Here is a 16,841-nt window from a genome sequence, read left to right as displayed (position 1 = left end):
GATGGGCATAGGCGAAAAATTTCGCACCCTGGTTTTTAATTGCTACCGGTTCCCGTCGGCGGTGGTGCGGGTGAATGGCTGTAGCTCTCAAAGGTTTTGCATTGAACGAGGCACTAGACAGGGCTTCCCATTATCACCACTCCTTTTCGCTATGTACATGGAGCCATTTGCCCAGAGAATACGGCAGAACCCGGACGCGATTGGAGTGAGGATGGGAAGATATATTCACACGGTCAGCCTCTACGCGGACGATGTGATTCTGACCTTAGAAGAACCGAGGCGTGCTCTACCCGCGTGCATTGACGAATTAGAGGCTTTTTCAAGGGTGGCTGGATTCAAAATGAATATGGGAAAATCTACGGCCCTGGACATCTCCCTGACCCCTGCAACACGAAGGGAGTTACAAGGCCTCTTCCCCATGCATTGGTCGGCCCACCAAGTCCAGTACTTGGGTCTCCTGTTGGCACCTACATTGCAGGCCATGGTGACAGCTAATTATGCGGCTCTGACTAGGAAGATTAAGGAGGAACTGGGGAGATGGAGTAAGGGCTTGATATCATGGCTTGGGAGGGTGGCGGCGGTTAAAATGACGGTCCTCCTACAGACCTTATATCTTTTCTGGGCCCTGCCGGTGCAGCCGCCTAAAGGTTGGCTCCAGCAGACGCAAGCGGTTCTGTCCCGCTTTGTTTGCGGAGATACCTGGTTGAATGGAGCCGATGGGAGTCAGACAAGCACTGGTTGTTCCAGGATCAGGCGGTGGCGGGCCGTCCCTTACAGGAGGTGCCCTTCCTGCATAGAACTCATCGCCCCCCGAACCTCTAAGCGTCTTTTGTTACGCGGGTTCCGCTGAGGGTGTGGGATGTTACTAACACTGCACACAAGCTTACCACGTTCCCCTCTCCAATCACACCTATTGTAGACAACCCGGATACCCGCCGGGGACTGCCCAGGGAGCCTTTGCACACTGGCGCGCTGCCGGTTGCAGGGCCCTCTTCCATTTGTACGGGCCGGACGGAGTTCTCCCTTTTCAGACTCTCAAAGAGGAGTATCGGTTGTCTGAGACAGATAGGATGCGCTACTGGCAGGTGCGACACTGGGCTTTGCAGCCACAGGTGCGTGAACTAGCAGACAGGAAGTTATTGCCGTACGAAAAATGGTTGGTGACGCGCGCCTCGGATGCAAAGCTTATTACGGGTCTTAATAAAATGTTACAGCCCCCCCCCACCCATTTTCATAACCCTGGTAGGGAACGCTGGAACAGGGAGCTGGGTAGAACACTGAGCCATAAAGAGTGGGACCAGATTTCATATCGCGCACGACACTCTGCATATCATATAGGACTAACTGAAACATTCACCAAAGTGTCTACATACTGGTATTACACTCTGGAACGGTTGCATGAGATGAATAGGCATATTGATAATACCTGTTGGTGGGAGTGTGGGCAACCTGGTACACTGACATGTCCTGTGGGAGTGCCCGCTGTTGCGCATTTATTGGGAGGAGGTGCTAGATGAGATCGATACAAACTTTGAGACAGAGCTGCCCCGCTTCCCAGCATACGTCCTGTTGGGCTTACCTAACGGGCTGATGTACCCACTAAAATCGCGCAGGGGTAGACAAATTGCCATAGCACTGGGCTCCGCAGTTCAAAATATCCTAATACACTGGCGTACTACCACTGTTCCGTCCATCATGGGCTGGCTACATAGATTATGGCATGTCCTGGGCATGGAGATATTATCACTGATGATGGCCGGGGAAGTAGATCAATTTGAGGAGTTGTGGCAGCCCTTTCATGCACTACTGGCCACTGAGTTCAGGGAACTAACATGTCCGAGGTACCTGAGGCTGTTGAGACGGACACCACCGCTAGACTTCACCGCTTAACAACCGTAAGTCTGGGTAAGGAGAGGGGGCCGGGGTGTGGGCAGAGCTCAGAAAGTTTAGCTGGACAAGACACTGGAGGGGGGTAACGGAGGGGGATAGGGGGGGCAGGGGTGGGGTAGGAGTTGGGGGAAACTGTTTCTTTAAAAGGGGAAGGGTACAGAGAATCCATTTCTACCACAGGGTGTTGTTTAATGTGAAGCGTATGGGAGTGGAGCTCACACAGCCTCTACTGCGTTTGCGGGACACGCGGCATTATCTTGAGATGGGCTCCCGGGGTTACAGCACAAATGTCATTGCTTGAATGTCTTTCTTATCTGTGTACTCTTTCAATAAAATACTTTAAACATAAAACTGTATTCAAGAGCAAACCGACAGCCAAACCAATATGATAGCATAGTATCGACGTCCTGAGTTTAGGGGTGAGCATGGTTTTAGGCAAAATGTCTTTCAAGAAAAGGGGCTTTGGGGGAGGAGCCAAGCTCAACATCGAGATGGCCGCACGTTAGCTCGGCTCCGCTGTCCTACCTGCCTAAACTCGAATATCCTGTTACTCATCCTACCCAAAAAGGACAACAACTTATATGCAAAGCTCCGCAGTCGCTTACCATCCATCCTGGTGGATCCGGCGCTTAGCGGATCCGAAGGGCGTCCTCCCGGAAAGTGCGGCCTCTCCGGGGTTGAGACCGGGGCCTCGCCCTTAGCGAGTTGCCGGCGAGGCGGTGTCGGCGGCGGCCTCGGGTGGAGGATTGGGGCCGGCCGGAAGATGCAGATGTGCGAAGAGCCCGGAGGCAAATGAATGCGCCTGGGACTACCGTCCGGTGCTCCAGAGGTGGTGTGCGGCAAGTTGTGGGTGGAGGACGCCGTGTTGGTGGCCCCCCCCTTTGTTGCCGCCCGGCCGTACCGGACCCCATCGCTCGGTGGCGGAGAGTGATCCTAGCGGAGTGGTGTCGCCGGCGGGTCCCCCTCTTTTGGTGGTCATCATTTTAGCGCCGTGGGTGCGGTTTGTGCGCTTGAGGGGGATCCCGCCGGGGCCCTTCTGGTGAGCCCACCCCTGGAGATGATTCCGAAGAGACGGCGCAACTGTCGCAAAATGGCGGCTGGTGCCATGTCCTGTGTAACGTCCCGAGATGCCGATTCTTTGCCCTTGTGCTCCGCTTGGATCTGTACTGGTGAGCTCGAACCCACGATTTGCGACGTCCTGCAAGCGTTGAAGAATTGGAAATTGACCATGGCCCAGGACTCTTGTGTACAGGACGATGTGATGGCCGCCATTGCTCCCGGGTCGTCTCTTGAGGACGCGGATGGGCCCGAGGTGGTCGTTGATTGCTCCCCGCTTTCTGGTTGAGGTAGCGATGATCCGATATGTGAGCGGGAAGAACCGCTGGTGATCATTGACACTGGTATACACGACTGCCGTGAACAGCTCCTGCATTGCCATCGGCAGAGGAGGTCCCATGGGTTGCTTCCATTGATTGTCCAGCGACTTTTCCACGGCCTTTTCTTATCGCCATGTTTTATGCCCACTGGATCGACACACATCGTGACGTTAGCTAAGAAAGGACTAGGATGAGTCCGGTTCTTACTTCGGAGGACTACTAATCGGTGAATGGAGTTATGGACTGCCCCAAATTGTGATACCTTGTTAATTCCTTCATATTTACGTATAACTGAACACTTGCCAGTTTCGTTTTGGGCCACACTCGGTTTGTGTGGGCGGGGGCCGCGTCATCTGCTACATGGTTCCTCTCCCCAGGTTTTCCGGTTTTCCTTTTTTCCTCTTTCCTTTTCCTTTTCTCTATATCATCTCATCTATATTTCGGGTTCATAATTAGGGCGACAGGCACGCTGCTGGGGGGGGGGGGTAGGCCGTAGCCTTCTGCAGGGGTGCAGGGTGGGGCGGGTGGATTAGGGTCTATTAGATAGTTCTTTGTTTCTATGGCTCTTTTGTGTCCTTTTCTTGCATCTCCACAACTGTGCGTAATCCCGCGGGGTGCGTTACTGGGGGGGGAGGAAAAGGTATTATATGTAATATGGTACCCATGGCTCTGTTTATCCTGACTTAGTTGCTTCGCCCCCAAGTACGTTCGCTATTTGTATTGTTGATCGCCATCACCACTGTGGGGCGGGTACAGTAACGTGGAGTCCCCCTATTTCCCTTTTTCTTTAGTACTTCTGTTTTCTTATTTCTCTGGTTGGGTTGTATAATGATTGCAACTTATCTGTTTCCCTGATGGTTTTTATTATTATGGAAACGCTGTTCAGTTTGTCTCTGGGTACAAGTGGTCGTGCGTGGACACTACCAATGAGGAACTGTAAGCGAACCTATGCTTTGCATGCTCTGGACCTTTCTGATTATTGCTTTTTGGTTGTACTGCTATGATACAGTTGGTTTGTTCCCCGCCACGTACACCAGGTTGCTATTTATAAGACTGATCCTTTATTCTTTTAATATATAAAAATTAACCTCCTTTGATCCTATGTCGAGTGGTTCCAGTTAGCTAGTATCATTGACTTGCAGCGTTAGGTAATATCGTCCAACCACTCCGTGCCTTTAACTGATAATGGTGCTTTTCAGTTTTGTTCCGTGGCCGGCCCCCGGGTTGTAGGCCCGTATTTGTATGCATCCATTTCCTCAAATTGAATATGCTACTTACCAGTATGCATCTGTTCTTGGCATGTAGGGCTGCTAACATTCATATCTTAGCATTAGATCGCCACCTAGTGTTGGGTCCGGATGATCGCACATTGTTGTCCTGGAAGAGTCTTCGAAGTATCCTGAGATGGGTGGCTCCTCCCCTGGACTACAGTGCGCATGGGCATCGGCTCCATCCCCAGATTGTTTTTAGCCATTGTGGCAGAGGATGGAGTGGCAAGTGTAAAGGATGTCCATGCTAGTGATTAAATACAATAGTATATCTGCAGCTGCGACAGGCACCGGGGAGGAGGGTGGGCGATATGAATGTTAGCAGCCCTACATGCCAAGAACAGATGCATACTGGTAAGTAGCATATTCAGTTCGAGGCATGTGGGCTGCTAAATTCATATCTTAGCATAGAATACATAGCAGTCCCTCCATCAGCGGCGGTTGCCCGTGCCAGCTGCAGAAACCTGAAAAAGTGTCTTGAGAACAGCCTGTCCTACAGCTGCTTGCTGTTTGGAATGTACATCAACACAGTAGTGTTTTGTAAAGGTATGTGGTGTAACCCACGTGGCTGCTCTGCAAATGTCCTCTAGAGGAATGTTTCCAAGGAAAGCCATGGATGCCCCCAACTTGCGTGTGGAGTGTGCCTTTGGGGGTATTGTTAAAGTGCGCTTGGCTTTATGATAACAGATTTGAATGCACTTAACAATCCATCTGGCTATTCCTGCTTTGGAAATTGGGTTGCCTTTGTGTTGTGGTGAGAAGGCAACAAAGAGTTGTTTTGTCTTCCTAAAGTGTTGTGTCCTGTCTATGTAGTACATCAATGCCCTCCGTACGTCCAAGGTATGGAGCATCCTTTCCGCCACTGTTTGTGGGTTCTGGAAGAATGCAGGCAAATCGATAGTTTGGTTGAGATGAAAATGTGACACCACCTTTGGAAGGAATTTGGGGTTAGTACGTAGTACCACCCTATTTGGATGAATCTGGATGAAAGGCTCTTGTATCATGAGTGCTTGCAACTCACTTACGCGTCTTAGTGACGTAATGGCAATTAGGAAAGCAACTTTCCACGTTAGGAATTGCAGTTCGCACGAGTGCATTGGCTCAAACGGTGGTCCCATCAGCCTGGTGAGGACCACATTGAGGTTCCACACGGGAGCTGGCGGTGTTCTTGGGGGAATGACTCGTTTCAGTCCTTCAAGAAACGCTTTAATGGCAGGCACCCTGAAGACTGAGAGATGCTGCCTATTTTGAAGGTAAGCTGCGATGGCGGATAGATGTATCCGAATAGAAGTGTACGCTAGTTTGCACTTGTAAAGGTGTAACAGATAGCAAATGATGTTAGGGATAGATGCATCTAGCGGGTTTATGTCATTGTCTGCACAGTAAATGACAAAACGCTTCCACTTTGCGGCATAGCATGCTCTGGTTGACGGCTTCCTTGCCTCCTTGATGATGTTCATGCATTCAGGAGGTAGGTTCAGGTATCCAAACTCTAAGACTTCAGGAGCCAGATCGCTAGGTTGAGCTGTTGCGGATCTGGATGCTGAATTTCTCCATGGTTCTGCGTCAGAAGTCTGGGCGTGAGGCGCAGTCTTTGATGCGGGACCACTGAGAGCTCGAGGAACGTGGTGTACCATGCCTGGCGCGCCCACGTTGGAGCAACTAGGATGAGTGTCATGGAGTGTTGCCGTAGTTTCCTCGCCACCAGTGGTATCAGGGGTGTCGGGGGAAAAGCGTAAGCAAATTTGCCTGACCAGTTCATCCATATCGCATTGCCCTGCGATTGGGGGTGTGGGAACCTGGCGGCGAAGCTTTGGCATTTTGCGTTCTCCCTTGTGGCGAACAGGTCTATGTCTGGACGCCCCCACCTTTGGAAGTACGGCTGGAGTACTGATGGATGTATCTCCCACTCGTGCATTTGATGACTGTATCTGCTGAGCAGATCCGCCATCTGATTGTCCTTCCCCGGGAGGTGTTCTGCCATGAGGAAGATGTTCCTCTGAATGGCCCACTTCCACATGCTCCGAGCCAGGTGAGACAGCTGTGGTGAGTGGGTGCCTCCCTGTTTTTGGATGTAGTACATCGCGGTCATGTTGTCCGTCCGGACTAACACCACCTTGTTGCACAGATGTACAATGAAGGACTTGAGCGCCATGAAGATCGCCATCAGTTCTAGATAGTTGATGTGCATCTTCTGTTGCTGCGTCGTCCATAGTCCCTGCACTGTGTAAGTTAGCAGGTGTGCTCCCCATCCCTGGAGAGATGCGTCCGTTGTCAGGATAACCTGTGGCACTGGCTCCTGGAACAGTCGGCCCTTGCAAAGGTTGTGTGGAGTCCACCAATGCAGAGAGTTGTATGCCCGACTGGTAACCAACACTAGGTCTGTTAATTGTCCCTGAGCCTGTGTCCACTGATTTGCTAAGCACTCCTGGAGCGGGCGCATATGCAACCGTGCGTGAGGGACTATGAAGATGCAGGAGGCCATCATGCCTATCAACTGCATGAACACTCTTGCTGGAAGTGAGTGTCCCGGTCTGAACTTCTGGATTAAAGACTGTATGCCGTCTATCCTGACCTGGTTTGGTTGTGCCGAGGCCGTCAGGGTATTGATTGTCGCACCCAGAAACTGCCGGACGTGTGCCGGCTGAAGGTGTGACTTCGGGTAATTCAACGAGAAACCCAGGTCGTGAAGGAGGTGAATGGTAGTCGACATGTCCGCGGCGCACTGCTGTTCCGATCTGGCTTGAACGAGCCAGTCGTCGAGGTAGGGGTAGACATGGATGTTCTGCCTCCTGAGGTGCGCTGCTACAGTCGCCAGACACTTGGTAAAGACCCTTGGGGCAGTTGTGACTCCGAAGGGTAGGACTTTGAACTGATAATGCGTGCCCTGGATAGTGAACCTGAGGTACTTCCTGTGGGACGGATGTAACGGAATGTGGAAATAAGCATCCTTGAGATCTAAGGTTGCTAAGAAGTCTCCTTTGTTTAACATAGGAAGAATCTGTTGCAGTGTAAGCATGTGGAAATGCTCTGACAGTATGTACAGATTGAGGGGACGGAGATCCAGAATTGGCCGTAGAGATCCATCCTTCTTTGGAATGAGGAAGTACAGGGAATAAACCCCTGTGCCTTCTTCCCCCACTGGCACGAGCTCGATTGCCCCTTTTTGCAGCATTACCAACACTTCTTGCTGCAATAAGTGCAAGTGCTCTGCTGACATAGGTCTTTGCCTTGGTGGAATGTTGGGTGGAGTGGACTTTAACTCTAGACAATAACCGTACTGGATAAGCTGTCGCACCCACCTGTCTGTGGTGATGTTGGTCCAGACGGGCAGGAACTGCTGTATTCTCCCCCCGACAGGTGTTAAATGGTCGGGGGGCAGTGACAGAGAGTCACTGGTTGCTTGGGGCAGAGGAGCGTGAATTGTTGCCTCCTTTGCCACGTCCTTTGTTGCTGTTTCCCCTGTAGCCCCTCTTGTTCTGTTTGGGGTACGAGGACTGTGCTCCACCTCTAGGGAACTGCGACTGTTGACCCATCTGTCCTCTGGTGACTCCACGGGCACCTGAGCGACGAAAATTATTGCCCCGAAACTGCTGAGATTGTAGGGCCCCCATCGATTTAGCAGTTTCAGTGTCCTTTTTAATCTTTTCCAGGGTGGTGTCAACATCTGGACCAAACAGTCTATCCGGATTGACTGGTTGATTAAGTATGGTTGTTTGAATGTCAGGTTTGAAGCCCGATATGCGGAGCCAAGCCTGTCTTCTGAGCATGACACTGGTGTTAACGGCCCTAGCGGCTGTGTCCGCGACATCAAGTGCGCACTTTATGGCCGCGTTGGAGATCAGTTGTCCCTCTTGTATAAGCATTTTGGTGCCCTCTTGAAACTGCGGAGGCAGGTGTTCTACAATCTGCTCTAGTGTGTCGTAATGTGAACGATCATAACGTGCCAGTAGTGCCTGTGTATTTGCAATACGCCAGAAATTGGCAGCCTGTGCAGCCACTCTTTTGCCCCCTGCCTCTAGCACTTTGGACTCCTTATCCGGGGGAGGAGCTTCACCCGTTGTTTGGGAGTTGGCCCTCTTGCGTGCGTTTGCTACCACCAAGGAGTCAAGCGGCAACTGTCCTCGAATGTATGCAGGGTCTGCAGGCGCTGGTCTGTACTTTTTTTCAATACGTGGGTTGACCACCCTCGCCCTGGTAGGCTCTTTAAAGATGTCCGCAGCGTGCTTGAGGACCCCTTTGAGCATAGGCAGTGTCTTTACATTTCTTTCCGAAACTGAAAATGTGTCGAATAGAAAGTCTTCCTCAACTGGGTCAGCATGCATGTCCACATCATGATTAGCAGCTGCCCTCTCAATTAGTGCATGAAAACCTGCAGAATCCTCCGTAGGGGATGCACGTGTACTGAAGGACTGTGGCTCTTGCCCCACATCTTGGTTGCCTTGGTCCCCAATGCCATAATAAGAATCTGGCTGTGCATCAGGTTCATTTACTGGGAACGTGTATTGTTCATCGTCACCATAGTCCCCACTGTCAGAGTGGTCTGGAGACGGTGTTGGGCTCCTTCCCTGAGGAGGTAGAATAGGTTCCATGAGGACCGGGGCGTCCTGTGGAAACTTCTTCTTCTTTAGAGGAATGACGTAGGATTCCACCGGCTGCGAAGTGATCTTTCTCTTGTAAAGGGTCAACTTCCCCGTGTCCGCATCTATAAAACACTCCGAATCCTCTTCGGGGTCGATCACCTGACCTGAAGATGTCCCCGCCGTAGAAGAATCCGACTTCTTTGGCGTCGATTTAGAGGAAAAAGCCTTTGGCACCACCTTTGGAGGTAGAAGGAAGAGGAGCTTGCTTGCCGACTTGTCCGGGACATCTGCCGCCTTCTGCGTCGATGGCGTTGGCGTCGACGAGGAAAGAACCTTGTCCTTAATTCTTTGTAGCGAAGCCGCCACGAGAGATGCGTCGGTGACCGATGACTTTGGCACCGACGGAGTGGACTTGCCCTCGGATGCGACGTTCCGGAGGTCTTTTAGAGGGATGGACGGCGCCGACCCCGAGTCCTTGGAGCGATGCGCCGATGTCCCCTTTGGAGCCGGTGCTGTGTCGGTTGCTTTAGCAGGCTTCGCCGGCGCCGGCGCGCTTGTCTTGTGCGTGCCACTTTTTTTAGAGGATTTCTCCTCTGGCGCCGATTTCGACCCTGTGGAATCGCCGTGTTTCTTCGACTTCTGCGGACCGGAGGTCGACGGAGTCGATGAGGCCGTCGTCTTACTTGTTTTCGCCGTTGCGACCGCCATCTTAGGGACGTTCGAGTCCTTCACTTTCGGTTTCGGGTCGACCATTTTAGGTGTAGTCGAGACCGTTGCTTTCAGTTTCGGTTTCGAAACCCTAGGCGCAGCAAGTATGTCCGTGGCCGGGCCGACAGGCGGGGCCGTGGCTTGCGCTACAGGGTCTTGGGTAAGGCCGACAGGCGATCCCGCGACCCCCTCGTGATGTTCTTCAACTTCGGGGCATAGCTCGTCCTCTGAGCTATCTTCCTCGGCCCCATAAACCATGGCGTCGTCCCCTACCTCGTCGACGTATTCAAGGCCCTGACCCACGACTCCGTCGTCGTCATATTCCGGATCGGCCTCGACCTCCGTCTCAGGCGGGGAGATTTGAAGATGATGGCTCTGGTCCTCTTCTTCTTGGTCGCCGAAGATGTTATCTGGATCCGGGGCCGCTTGCTTGGCCCCAAGGCGCACCGCACGCCGAATCATGAGAGTCTTCTTCGACCTGAACTTCGCACAGGCCCGGCAACTTCCTTCGTCATGGTCTGGCGAAAGGCATTTATTACACACCGGGTGTACGTCTATATGTGGGTATTTGGACCCACAGAGCGGACAGAGTTTAAACGGACTCCGCTCCATATTGGGAACTTAGTGTCGAGTCGCGATGAGAAGGCCTCGACGTCCGAAGAGTTGTAAGAAACTCCGGTGATTCCGGCTCCGGGAGACGGAAGAAACTCGAGACCGTACGCAAACAATACCGACGTGAAGAACCCAAAGCCTTTTGGCCGTGAAAAATGATGTTTATTCGGTTCCGACGGAGAGACGTCGAGACCGCATCCGAACCCAATGGCGGAAAAAAACAATCTGGGGATGGAGCCGATGCCCATGCGCACTGTAGTCCAGGGGAGGAGCCACCCATCTCAGGATACTTCGAAGACTCTTCCAGGACAACAATGTGCGATCATCCGGACCCAACACTAGGTGGCGATCTAATGCTAAGATATGAATTTAGCAGCCCACATGCCTCGAACAAAGGTTTTCAAAAACTTAAAAAAAAAAAAAAAGAAAAGGGGCTTCGAGATCCTTTTAAGGGTGGCATGACATACGGTGGCGGGATGTGGAGAGGAAGCTCCAAAGCCTTGCGCTTGCAGTAAAGCACTGCTTTATACAGCGCCTCGTTTAACGCAGGCATGCGCTGCAGTCACCCGCTTTGCCGCTTGGAGAAGCAGAACATATGAATAGAAATAAAACAAGCATTGGCATATACACTAGGTCTCGCCTTTGGGGCCTTATAAGTATTTAGCCATGCAGCATACTATCCTTGGTGCAACACACCAACTGTTGCATGGCTAAACACTTCTACGGCCCCAAAGGCAAGACCTATTGGCTATGCCAATGCTTGTTTATGCCTGCTACTGTCACACAATGACTCCAATAAAGGTTTACCTTTCACAGCCTACGAACTAGCCTACGAACTAATCTTCAAATTGGTCCAAAGAGCACAGCAAGAATAATTTAAAATACATAAATATATACCATGCCCTGCTTCCATGAGTATTCAGTCTTTGCATCCAATTTAAAAGCTGCACTATAAAACCTCACAACCCGAGTTACCAACACCATATAAGAAGCATGTTAAACCAGATTTAGAAACAGTCATTACCTTCAATAATAAATCGACATATTCAAATTTGTCTTTGAAATGTACTCACCAATATTTTCACATTTACACCGATGTTCATAATGTGAAACACATCCGCCAACATAAAATGCTTTAGCAAGGAAATGAGCAGCTCATCCAGCACGTGGGAGTCATAATGCACGCCAGGTGAAAAATGTCGGTAGTAACTGGTAAACACTTCAACTGAAAAGGAGAGGAATCTATTGCAGTCAGGTAAAACTTTTTTTTATATGCACTTAAAAACTATTGCTAATCCATTTAGAAACTAACAGCTTGTCATATTGCATTAGAACCATCTACTAGAATAATAAACAGCTGGTCATTACTTTAAAGTTCAGAAGTCTAAAAGGAGGGGATGTTAGAATGAGGCAGGGACTGTTACTCAAAGAGCAAGCTACTTACCTCGACTAGTCTTATTTGCAGTTTTATATAGAGCGAACTCAACCCGAAGGAATTAGAGCGCTTTACTTGAGCAGCATTTACATGACATAAGCCCACATTTTTTTTAGGCACAGGGATATTAAGTAGTTTGCCCAGAATCACAGGATGTTGAGCCAATGCAGAGTCTTGAACCACTTCCAAAGTTATAAAGTCAGAAGCTCTGACCGTTACATCACATCTCTCCCCTATACCGTTCTGTTAGCTACAGTCCTTATATTAACAATTTCTCCAGGCGCCAGACTCAATATGGATACAAGGAGCATGAGTTCTGGTGATGTCAGTTTCGTGTGTGTTTTTCCACTCTCCCATAGAGGCAAAGATCGAGACAGATAAAAACAGAAGGAAGCATACCTGCCAACTTGAATGACAATCTCACTGTGAAGAAGGGGTGGGCCTTGAAGGGGCAGAGCCTCGTGCTAATAAGTACCAACAAGGCACTATTGAACCATACACCCCGCTCCAAACCCCTCCTACCAAAAACAAGCATTAGCAATGCAATAGGTCTCGCATTTGTAAAAGTTTGAGCTATTGGCGTTGTAAATGACAAAACTTTTATTTATGTGTTGGTTTTGAAATCAGATAAATAAATGGCTATTTACACTGCCAATAGCTTAACACCCCTACACTGCCTACCATAAGCAATATCTTCCCGGCAGTCGTTTCTTCTTGAGCAAAGCTAAAAATGGAAGATGCCTAGCGTTCGTTACTTCAGTGCACATCGTGATAGTAAGCAGACACCTTCTGCGGAGAACGTGAGAAGAAAGGCCAACGGCGCACAGACTGTGCATGTCCATGAAAGAACCTGGACGTGAAGAAGAGCGGGCAGAGGTTTAGATCACAGAATGTGAAGCTTATCGCAAGCATGTTGATGAAAATGCAAATGAACTGAGGAATATGCAAATAACGCCCACTTGGAGCGACATAGTTCGAATTGGCCTCATACATAGTCATCTGTGAATCTTGGTAATGCGATGAGATTGAGCTTTTCATGGCACGAATGTCTTAAAAGTTTGTAATGCATCATCAGGTTGTCCCGTCAGACTACTCAATCATATGCCAAATTAATGAACTGCTATTGAGTTCCCATAAGAAAAGGACAGCAGTGCCTGTTGAAGATATTTGCATAACATCCATCCGTACTTGCTTTCAGTAGAGTGCTCTACGGATTTTGTATTCTGTTCATTAAAACCCCTCCTCAACTAAGAACTAGGTTTAGAGGAAAGCTGCCATACAACTAATGAAGCAGATGACAACACATCCCACGACATACCCAACTGAATGAACACCACAGGCAATCACAACTGCTGCACAAGACCCACTGCCCATACCCACACTGTAGTGTGGCAGCAAGCCACCAGCTAGAATCAGTCATACATACATGGGAAAATGATACACGTTTCTGGAACTCCACTGAAAAAGTCTGAGAGAAACAATGAACTCACGAGCGTGAAAGCAATGCCAGTGGAAACACAGCGGATGGTGCAGTAGAACCAGGGGACACAATCTACAATTCAAGATCGGCCACAAATTACAAGTGAGAAGATGAGCTGTGACTAGTAATACCAACGCCAGAAAAACAAACAGGGCAAGAACTTACTAGGACAAGGAAACCGAAGGCCTGGCCACACCAGCCTGGGACTGCTAAATGATTATTAGGCAATTGGCAAGGAGAGAGAGTTGCAGGGGCTTGAGACCTAATCGCCCATTCATAGTTACATGAGCACGTAATTATCCGGCAGTGTAAGAGTTGTTTCCTAGACCCACCAGAGTTCAGTAGCCCATCTAAAGCCTTCAACACCACCACTACTATATTCTGACATGTAGCTTGCCTTTACGACCCTAGTAATCCACCCTTAGCGAGGGGGTCTACTGAAGTACTAACCAGGTGGTCACCTTAAGCCACTACAGGCAGTTTACAAATGTGGACATTCCTGTGACAATACAGTGCATTGTGGGTGCTGTAGTCTGGGCTTCCTTCCTTTCACTACATTGGACTCAAACACCCTATAGCAATGAATTAGGGGATTATGGCAAGGGGTGAGCGGGGAAGCGCCAGCAGCACTCCACTGCAAGCCATAAATCCACATCACACCCTCATCATTAGCCTTCTACCGACATAACCTGACATTAGTAAAGGGAACGGGCAATTAGAAAGTGGTCAACAGCTGTAGTCCCCCTTAAGATACTGTTTTATTACACGTGTCTCTCTTATTACAGTGGGGCTGGGAATATTTTAAATAAATACCATGGGAGATAAGCAGCTTCTTTATAGACTGACCCGACAAGGTGGATGATGAGGACTGGGCAGATTAAAACGGATTCTCAGGAATATATAAATAAATAAAAGCCTACCTGTACCACGTCCGTTCTTATTCTGCAATGCCACATACCTTTGGTTACTTGTATTGATTAACTGCACCCAGATGTAGGAAACCTCTATGGCAGGAACATAGTGTAGAGGGGGAGACGGGGGGGAAAGGAAAGGTGGGCCGCTCGGGGCCCCCGCACGTATGGCGGGGCGCCGGCCTCCCCTTCCCCTGCACCCTCGGTGGTGGGGCGTGCCCCTTCGCCGTGTCTTGATGACGCGGCGGCGCGCCTCACCACCGATTGGTGCCGGCTCCTACGTTGACCCGGAGGCAATCTAATTGCTTCCGGGTCAAGTGGGAGGAGCTAGGGGAGGGGGCGAACCAGTGGGAACTGGTCAGCCCCCATTGGGGTTTAAAAGACCGGGAGACCGCGGAAGGCGCCTCGCTCTCCAGGCCTGCTCCGTACCCCAAGGGGGGTGAATAATCTTTCCTTTTTCTAATTTTGCAGGTTGGATTTCCCGTCCCGTGCAGCATTGCACTACCTGATCCACGTCGATCCTGCAGCGGCAACGTTCGGCTCCGGGCATCGTGGAGATCGCGGCGGAAGTGTTGCGGCGGGCGCGCCTGCTGTTTGTGAGGCGCATGGAGGGGAGCTCTGCTCATCGGGCGCTCCGTGCAGAGTTTTAGCAGAGCTCGCGGCGGAAGGGTAGCGGCGGGCGCTCCAAGCGTTGTGAGGCGCATTTGGGGGAAGCCAGAGTTTGTGGCCGCAGTGGGGATATTTAAAGCGGAGGTCTAACGCACCTGCCAGGAGCACTAGTGCACATTGTGTTTCAGCTTGGGCAAAGGCTCTTTCTGCATTAAAAAGGCATTACCATTGCAGTCTGGGGGGCTCGACAAAGGCGGTTGGAACACTCTCCCATTGGGTGCTTGATTTTAAGGGCGAAGCAGGGTCGGGCCTAGTTAGTAGGTAGATGGGAGACCGCATGGGACTTTAAAGAACCACGCAGCTACACTGGCCAGTGAGATTGGTGTCAAGGACAACTGGGTTCATAGCATATTAATAATAGCAGGCCTGGTTAATTGGTGAAGTGCAACGCTGGCTCTGGGAATATTTTATTAAATCACAGGGGTTTGTTTGGTTAACTCAGGGGTGCGTGACAATCCGTCTGGCGGAAGTGCAATTGCCAGTGTGCACATCCTAATTTACAACGGATCTGTTAATATGTGACTATTGATGATACTGTTCTTTGCGCTGGCATTGCCACATTGTTATTCACAGATTGACAACATTGTATGCTAACTTTCCTTTCATCGTAGGCCGTCATACGGGGGGCATTGCGGAAAGAGCGGACGGCGAGTGGCGCAGGGGACAATGCTATCCGAGGACACAGGCAGGCCTGCATTTCACTGCTTCTGTTGGGCCACCGGGCTAGAGTGCGCTCGCCCAACACCCAGGCTAGCTGGGGTGTCGCGGTCACAGTTGCGTGGTGTTTACAGCCAGCCTGTGTGCCTCCAACCTTGATACAGGTACAAGAGCACAACGTGCTGATAGGTGTGACATAAGTGTAGGTTGTTTACCTGTCGCAAAGAAAAGGGGAATGTCTAGTGGACGCAGCGCTAAGAGTTCTCGCATGGAGCTTATGCTACAGGGCATGATGCGCAAGATGACAGCTATGGACAGGAGACTGGGGAAAGTGGACCAGTTGGGTAAGAATGTGGCGGAACTCAGGCAGAGGTTTGAGGATCAGACTGGGCCATCTGGGAGGCCCATGCGAGTTATAGTGCCCCCGCAGCCCAGGGGGGAATTGGACGCTTTGCCTAAACCGGTTAGGGCCAAGAGGGGTAGTGGTCGGGTCCCCAAGCCACAAGTAGTAGGGGGGTCACCCGAGATGGTCCCCGACAGAGTGCTTCCACTGCCGGTGGCACCCATACTTACTCCTCTAACCGCAACAAGTTTACTGGTGACACCAGCTCCGGCCACACCGGCGCCAGCCCCAAACATAGCGCCCTTGGTGGTTCCAGCGATAATCCCAATTGTCCGGGGTTAAACCCGGCAACTACCCCGGTGCGCGACATGGGATCCCCCACCCCAGGTATTGCGCCTCCTGGGGTTAGTCAGGTGCCCCCTGAGCTAGCAGCACAGATAGCGGCAGTACTACCCTGGTTGGGGATTGGGGGGATGTTAACTTCCTCGGTGGGCGCTAAGGAGGCTGGGGAGGACCCTGCCGCAGAGGCGCAGAAAATGGTAGAAAAGATCATGAGTGCCAGGGGTGGGGGGTGAGGGGTGAAGGGGGGGGGGGGGGGGGGGGGGGGGCAAGCGCGCATATTCCTCCTTAAGCAACATGTTCGGGCAGCGACGCTGGTAACGACAGGAGTGTTGAATCAACGCGGGTCGCTGAAATTGGTAAGGAGGTGGCATTGCCGGTACTAGGGGATGGTACAATACCCTCCAGGAGGGAAAATCTGGGCCAGCATGTTACACAAGGAGTTAAGGAGTTAATCTGGGTAGGCAAATATGTTAATATTTTTTCCTTGCTAGTAGAGAACAGGGAAATAGAGTATGCAAAAACACAGAAGGACTGGATGTTGCCTAGCGAATGGTGGGGCCAAATGGC

General features: G+C 50.8%; 1 protein-coding gene across 1 annotated transcript in view; it reads right to left on the bottom strand.

The window, feature by feature from the left end:
• TOPAZ1 (testis and ovary specific TOPAZ 1) overlaps positions 1-16,841 on the bottom strand; it is a 1,918,280-nt gene that overhangs the window by 969,709 nt on the left and 931,730 nt on the right. The window contains exon 10 of the mRNA XM_086942092.1: positions 11,511-11,662. Within this exon, the coding sequence (XP_086798218.1) occupies positions 11,511-11,662 (152 nt within the window). The remainder of the gene's footprint in view (positions 1-11,510; positions 11,663-16,841) is intronic.

Source organism: Lissotriton vulgaris, chromosome 10 (genome assembly GCF_964263255.1).
Source record: "Lissotriton vulgaris chromosome 10, aLisVul1.2, whole genome shotgun sequence".
Taxonomy (NCBI): Eukaryota; Metazoa; Chordata; class Amphibia; order Caudata; family Salamandridae; genus Lissotriton; species Lissotriton vulgaris.
The sequence above is the reverse complement of the archived record's forward strand: the minus strand, read 5'-3'. Positions and strand labels throughout refer to the sequence as shown.